Here is an 8,115-nt window from a genome sequence, read left to right as displayed (position 1 = left end):
TGACGGAGAGACAGAAACCTTTAAATTGTTACGATGGCCAAACATACATGTACACTGTGTAACTTTGGGTAGGGGAAATATTAACATTGACACATCATATTCACTGAGACTTAAATTATTGTCCATTGGTATTGACAGTCAAAATGCTATGTTTAGCCATTACCGGATGTACTTTAATGCAGTAACTGTGGATGTTACGAATCATGAGTATGCTTCTTTGAACAATATTACCCTGATGTCCTGAAAAATGTTCAACACAACTATCACCCCCACCCCCGCAAGCAGACATCAGTACTGTACCTTAGCTTCCCCTTGTTGGTTACTTCTCCATGTAAAACAGACTAGTCCTTATAAAACTGTCCTTGCCTCTGAACCTGCAGACTTGTCTCAAATTTCAAAACTTGATTACACTGAATTCTTTTTCGCAATCAAGAAAGTTACAATATTGCCAGTGAAAAAACACAAATATACTTTGAAGGTTAGAAGTTTGGTTTAATGGTAACTGTTTTGATGGATGGAAAACATCTCACTGTTCAGGCACTTACGTGCCATAGTCACGCATACGGCACACTGGAAAAAAAATTTGCTACAAGATTGATAAGCAACTGTTCACTATTGCCACAGCCATCAGCCTTTTTTTTTTACAAAAAATTGGTCTTTAGTCTCAGAGAGTGGTATTCATGACTGCTTGAGAAATTTAAGGTGAAGCAAACACTTCAGATTCGTAGTTTTTTGATAATTATCAAGACACTTGAAATTGTATCAAGGCAGACATAATTACTTTGTTGTATAATTAAAACTCTTGGTTTTGAATGAACTAATGTGGATGGATTATAACTAATTCAAGAATAAAGGACGGTGTTTTCCTAGATCTAAATGCCTGTTGGCATGGCAACTGACTACTGTACAAGAAGTCTCTTTAATGTTGCTCATCCACGTATTATTTTCATATATTCTTCATCATCAATTGAAAATGTACCTGATCTTGAGGATTTTAAAACCGAGAATGTCACTGAATTTGTTTTGTGTCATAAGTGCACAGGATGACCTTATTGGATTTTGCAATGACAACCTGTCAACTTGTAAATTACATGTGAAATTGTTGAAAAAGGTGTATGAACACTGCAATATTAAGAAATTGAGGGGAAATGTATTCAAGGACTGGCAGTCAACCGGTCCTTTGAGTTTCCTTGGTTACATGAACTTTTTACCATTACTGTCTGTTCAAAAGATAGATTTATCTTACAGAACAAATACATGTTTTGTATATATATATATATATATATATATATATATATATATATATATATATATATATATATATATATATACTCTCTGTGCCCAAGTTCAGAGGTTGCCATAAAGCCATTATGGTGATAACCGGGAGGGCACATTGTATACATTTTGTATATATATATATATATATATATATATATATATGTGTGTGTGTGTGTGTGTGTGTGTGTGTGTGTGTGTGTGAATTAATCCATCTTGCATGGTGATTTTTGTTAGATTTCACAAAAAAAGCATGTTCCTCTTAATTATTATTAATGAAGATTTCTAGGTCACCTCATCAAGCAATACATTATTTGATAATTTTTTTTCACTTCCCGAGCACTTGGCAATCTTTTGAAATCCAACCATGCTGAACGTGAAAGCGCATTATCGTCCAGGCATTGAGAGCTATCCAAACATGGCATTTCAACACATCCTGTTGTAACGTGGTTGGCAAACAGCATTATGTACTCTTTCCAGCTTTGGAATTCCTTGCCTGCCAGCCATCGGCAAACAGGGTACAAAAGAACTTCTTGAGAAGAACCCGCTGTAAATGCAAATCAGGTGCAGAAACCCCCTCTGGAATGGTAACACACTGAATGTCGAAATGTGCCCAGAAACAAAGCGCAGACTTGAAAAGTCACATGATTGTAAAGACTTCATAAATGTGTCTCAAGAAAATGTCTTTGTTGTATGAGAAACATCAGAATAATAGAAATAGTAGAAATGTACTCTATTGAGAAGAACTGAAATTATTGCAGATGTTTTTCTCACATGGAATGGTATACATAACATTATAAATGTAAATATTACACCTAGATTGCTGTATCCCTATGTTGACAAAGTTGACAGAAAATACAGATATTTATGGAGAGAATATCATTTTTTCAAAATTTTAAAATGAATCTGAAATTTGTGATAAATTTACATTATGTACAACAGACTATTCAACAATTTTAAAAATAAAGTTTAAAATTTTCCTCTATTTGATTGAAGGTGAGCATATATAACTCATTTAGTATTGATTTTTTTGGTTAATAATTTGATATATAACCGTTGAGTTACGTTATTCAGTACAATATTTTTAACTTTCTGAAGGAAAAATTATTCGACTACGTTTCCTCAGAATGTGTCTGTATTTGTTCCTGAAGTCTCTTAGACAAAGCTTCCATGTTAGGTGCCGCAGCAATGCTACCGCTTCTGGTAACACGTTTCTTCTTTGCGTGCCGTTCCTTGAGAATCTTTTCCCTCTCCTTGTCTGACATGTTTTTGGTAAGTTTGGGTCCCTCGCTGAATTTCACTTTCTTTTCTGACTGGCTGACGTCTTCGGTGCCGTCACCAACGTCTTCATCTATCATCTACACGGGGGAAAATGAAATCAAAACAATCAGAAAGTGAATGATACTGAAAGGAACGTACGCCTTTCCCGTACATTGTGGCCACATTGTCTGCAGGGCGACACAATTTTCAACCAGTTATGTGTTTCACATTTTTTGTTTTGATTCATTGAGCAAGGCAAACTAAAATTAGTTTTTGCAGGTTTTGACAGAAAACATCACTCTGAATTTCAAGAACTCTTTTTTGAAAGTAACTCACAACAAGATAATGTACAAGGAACAGAAGTTCCTTAAAACTGTTACTTTTTTAACTTTTCAAAACTTGATAAACACACTATTGCTTTGTATGATTCTCTCTAAATCATGTTGTGGTAGACAAATACATTGAATTAACGATGGAAATAACTATGATACGATACATTTTTTGGTCTAAATGGGTAATGAAAATGTCTTCAAGTAAGTTTAATAGAAGCAAAGACAATTCACTCCAAATAGCTCCATTCCCAGCATGCACCAACACCACGACACACTTTCCATGATATCAACACCCTGGTGTTAGAATGGGTGACAAAACAAGTGAGATACCTTCGTCTGTGATGTGCCACAGCTGTGATAGCTACATGTGTGACATGTCAGTTCAAATATCTACATAATTAAATATTGACCAATTTGTAGCATGTATGGACTAATTAGTAGCATATATGGACTAATTAGTAGCATAGTAGCTGTATTGCTATGGGCTGATTCATGGGATACTGGCTACATTGATGAAAGGGGCTTGCTTGTAGCATTTTAACCTGGTTCACACAGGCAAATTGGCAAGGGTCAAATAGGTCCTACGTAGCACAAGACCAAGGTTTAAGCTTAGTGTCCATTCAGACACAATCAAAATGGAAAAATACGCCAACGTAAATTTAGCTCTACGTGACCTCTGACACTCGACATTTCGATATTTGTACTGTTCATGCTTTTTGTAAGAGCTTTATGCATCAGAAGGGCTAATATGACCAAAAATGTCGTTCTGACTACATGTGATGCTGAGGACTGGATTGCAAAAATTTTAGTCGTGTAAACTTGACAATTGAACTTGGCAATCACCTGGGACCAGGGCTCAAGTTTGTTACGCGTCCACACACAGAAATCTGGGCCGATTGAGATTTTATGTCATAACTAGACACCCTATCAATATGGAAAAATTGGTCTGATGCTAGGCTGATGCTCAGTGTTCAGACTGCTTTTATAACACTGATGTAAAAGTTACATTTGGTGTAGTACAGTGGCCATGCAACTTTGTCTGTGTGAACTGGGTAATTGGCTATACTATACTGATAAATGGGTTAATTTGTAGCATATTGGCTATGTTGGCTACTTTGACATGTTAGTCATTTTGTGTCAGAACCATCCTCATATTTGACATACTACAGCTGATACATGTACATGGCCATTTTCTGGCATGCTTTGAAGCTTAGTGAAGAAGCCATCCACTCCTTTATAGTGAAGGGCTCTTCTCTTTTGGGAATACACATTTCTCATTTTTCACGTTTTGTTCAGGGGAAAAAAACCAGCTGAACCTTCAAACATGAGGTGTTAATGAACAATAATGACTGCAGAGCACATACCATACTTTAATGCAAAACTGCCTGTTATGTCATAACAAAATTCTCAAAACTATGATCTGAGAATAGCGTTGTGAAATTGCGCCTTCTGTCTCATTTGCGGTTGGATTGTGCATGTGTATAATGCTCGGAGGAAACATCAACCATTAAATAAAATGTGCAATGCGATTAATATTTCACTTTGAACACTCCAATTTTACCATGGAAACTCTGTATCATTGACTCAGTGTTTGCTAGTCATCATGGAGAAAATCTCTTAGCTGTGATGAAAATGAGAACACAAGGAATCAGAGTATATCATTAACTACTTGGTTCATTAAACATGTTCAATTCTGTTCATTTTTTTGTCTGATAGTATTTTTGTAAGCAATGATCACATCCGATGGAACTGCTTTCTTGTTATTTTGTACAAAGGCATCTGCATTTTTGTTGTTTCCACTGCATACAACTGAACTGTTTTTGATAAATAGACTAAAAAACTTATGTTTTTCCATCCTGCAAAACTCATCTTTTCATTTCAAGAAGACTTATCATGCAAAACTGACTTGGTCTTTGTGATTTAAACTATGAATTATGCAGGTCATTTTTTTTTGTCTCTCGAATTCACTTATGCAAATATTTAATTGTATGTAAATGATCATTGATGTGATTGTGATGTTTTGATATCGAACATGATCTTAGATACATGAATGCTGTCTCAGCATACCAAAACAAAACCTTCCATAAATGGTTACTATCATGTCTTAAGTTTGTGATACCGGTAAAGTGGTTTTTGAACCCAGAACAACTTGGTCAGTTTTAATTTTTGGAACAGACTTAATCACAGGAAATTGTCATGAGAATGCATAAGCATAGTGTAATACTATATCAAAGCCCCATCTACCGTATCATTTTGCATTTTTGCATGAGATGTTTGAAATCAAAAGCAACACGTAGAAATATTTGCCGAAGTGTAACCACAGAACCGACAGCAAAGAAAGTACATCTTAGATTTCTACAACTTAATAATTTTTGACTTGCGAGTTGAATATGGCTACTGTGAGAAAGTACACAGAAACAGTGAACATCGACTGAATCAATCAGCAAGGATCGAAATAGTGACATTTTCAAAGACATTACGAACATCCCTCCAAAGATTGGCTGGTATTCTTTTGGTAAGGCAATGCAAAAAGATACAGCCATTGGGCTTTAAAAGATAAAGCAGTGACACAAAATTCTCAAAGTTACTGATTACTGGAAATTGTCATGAATATGCATTAGGATATAACAACAGCACAATGAATATATTGTAATGTCACAATCTCCTCAACGAGCCAGATGTGTCATCTGCACACGAGCAGATGCAGAGCACATAAAATTTAATCAACTTCTGCTTTGGAAAAAAATTCCTTCTTGTTTGCAATGCAGAAATGAGATGGCCTTGCACCTGAGTAAACTGAAGTGTCCATCCCTTTACAAAAGTATTGTAAACTCGTCAGTTTCATCCTCTGAGACTGAGTAAAGAAAGGCATGGTGACATCAGATTTTTCATTCATTTTAATGGATGAGGTATGTTACAAGACACAAATTGACTGGCTCAGTTGGTATGGCAGTTTCCTCTAAGGGTCTCTGAGCCGTCCAAAAAACAGTCTATTTCCAGAAGCAAATGCTGGGCAAAGGAGAAAATGGACTGTTTTTAGAATGACTCCCTTGGGAAACGGGCGGAAGTGATTGGCTGGTCAATATGTGTGTCATGTGATATAATTTGCATAAAGTGATACACTACATCAATCTGTATCACCCAATGAACAAGGCACACACGACAAGCAAACAAACAGGCCGTTTTGCATGCATTATAGGGAATTAAGGGAACAGCCAAAGCAAAGCCATGCAATCTATGAATGATTCGATATCAATGCCACATCTGACAGCATGCCCACACGCCATGCATTCAACACACGTCTCATGCGCTTGCTCCATGGCTCAATGATGTTCTTTAATCGAGAATAAATGTAAAGTTGCAAGAGAAATTTCATACCACTGTTCCAGAAAAGAAATGTAATGACAAGAGTCAAGTTTACTCTGCAACAGGAGGTAGGGTAAGCTTTTTCTGAAGAGAAAGATAATATTACCATGGTTACAACGTCATGGAGAGAAAAACAAGATGGAAAGACATGTTATCATCATCTAGATACATGGTATTGAGCTGTGGTACAGTTGTCAGATTTGTGTATTTTTTACTGGAAAATAGATCAGATGAGAGGAAATGGGAAAATCGAATAGAATAATTTATTCAGAAATCAGTATGTATGGAAAGTGTCATGTTTGAGAACAATGGGGCTGCTGTTGAAGTGGTGTGGGTACAGTTACGGTTGGAAGAAGATACAAAGAACATGCAAAATTAGGTATGAAAACCATTCCTCTCGACTACGAAGGAAGCAGATATATTCACTTTGCTTTGGATTACTCTTACTAAGATAAATTTACTCAAGAATCAGGCGTTTGACTATCGACAATATTGATCACAAATCAAACCTTGGTTAAATGGTGAACAGGATTCAAAATTAAGTTAACATTTGCATTCAGATAGCCACTTATAATATAGGCACCGTTTGTAAAGAAAGATTTGTTCTTAAATGATTGAATTCATACGATGCAAATTGAAGTGCTAAATTGAAAAAAATTTGGAGCATACAACATTGAAAAAATGTGTCTTTGCAAATATTTCAATGGCGATACTAGCCATGCTAGTTTACAACAGAAGCAGGTTTACATATACTATAAAGTTGACTGTGTACACATCTTTGCACAAACCTCATCCAATTTTATAAATATTCACATTAGAATCAAGTTTTGGAAGACAAACACTTACACTTTTGACTCCCTTCTTCACTTCGAGTTCATCCTTTTTAAATCTTTCATTCATCTGTGCGGCAAGGTTGGCCATTTTCTCGTCCCCCTGAGTCTCCTCTGACTCGATGGGCTCCAACATTTCGTTGAATGTCTTGGTATTTTGAGCCGCCCTCTGCTTCATCGTCATGGTGCGCTCATATCGCACTCGCGCTATACGTTCCTTGACGGTGTTTATCTGCCTTTCACGTTCTTCCTGTACAGATGAATGGGGAGGAATTTTCCTATTTAACTTATCAACTTTTTTACTATCAACACATACAAGCAAGCATATTGCTCAAGTTTGGCCCAAACCCTTTGTTATCAATGGTGAGTGTGGACCTGTTCACAGGGAATTGGAGTGTATAGTTTAGAGTATCCCGACACAGAGATTGACCCTTTTGACAGCAGAATCTGGTACATTCCAATTGTTTTCAATGGGGTGGTTGCACCTTTACACAGGAAGAAAGAGGGGAAAAGTTTCATTGACATCCCAAAAGACGACAGATACTGCTACAGCTCTTCACTTTCTTTGTTAAAATGCTATGCAGTACCCTGTGAACCTTGACCTCACAATGAATAATGATATGCAAGGGTCTGTCTCCCAATAGAGGTCAATGACTAAATTTTTTACATTACATTTTTATTTTAACAATGACATGGTCAAGGGATATGTAAATTCGAGCATAAGGCAAATCTAACTTATATAAATTGGTCTGTTGACCTTCAGTATTTCAGGAACGGACCTGTAAAATATGACTGACCTTGAACAGCAAAATATTTGGAAGTGAAAATCAACCTCATTACCTTTTGCGTTCTCTCCAGCATTGTTTTATGCTTGACACCTAAACCAACGACGGCAGCGGCTTCATCATGGCGACGTGTCTTGCGTTGATCTAGTTTTTCTTTCAACTGTTGAGAAAAACATGTATTACATTCTGGGCAGTATCATATTGAATTTTTGTTTATTTTTTGTCTATATAATTGTGATAGTGAACATGAAACAAAAAATCAACCAT

The 8,115-nt window shown here is 36.3% G+C and overlaps 1 protein-coding gene across 3 annotated transcripts in view; it reads right to left on the bottom strand.

Annotated features, from left to right (window-relative positions):
• Positions 1-471: 471 nt before the first annotated feature.
• Positions 472-8,115, bottom strand: part of LOC139135573 (trichohyalin-like) — a 66,774-nt gene continuing 59,130 nt past the window's right edge. For 2 of the 3 annotated variants that reach the window (XM_070703035.1, XM_070703036.1), the window contains exons 44-46: positions 7,904-8,008; positions 7,080-7,313; positions 472-2,633 (exon numbers count right to left, since the gene is read on the bottom strand). In XM_070703035.1, the coding sequence (XP_070559136.1) occupies positions 2,388-2,633; positions 7,080-7,313; positions 7,904-8,008 (585 nt within the window). In that variant the 3' untranslated portion in view covers positions 472-2,387. Of the gene's footprint in view, positions 2,634-6,245; positions 6,318-7,079; positions 7,314-7,903; positions 8,009-8,115 lie in introns of all 3 variants that reach the window. The other variant, XM_070703037.1, reaches the window with a different exon arrangement.

Source organism: Ptychodera flava, chromosome 6 (genome assembly GCF_041260155.1).
Source record: "Ptychodera flava strain L36383 chromosome 6, AS_Pfla_20210202, whole genome shotgun sequence".
NCBI lineage: Eukaryota > Metazoa > Hemichordata > Enteropneusta > Ptychoderidae > Ptychodera > Ptychodera flava.
The sequence above is the reverse complement of the archived record's forward strand: the minus strand, read 5'-3'. Positions and strand labels throughout refer to the sequence as shown.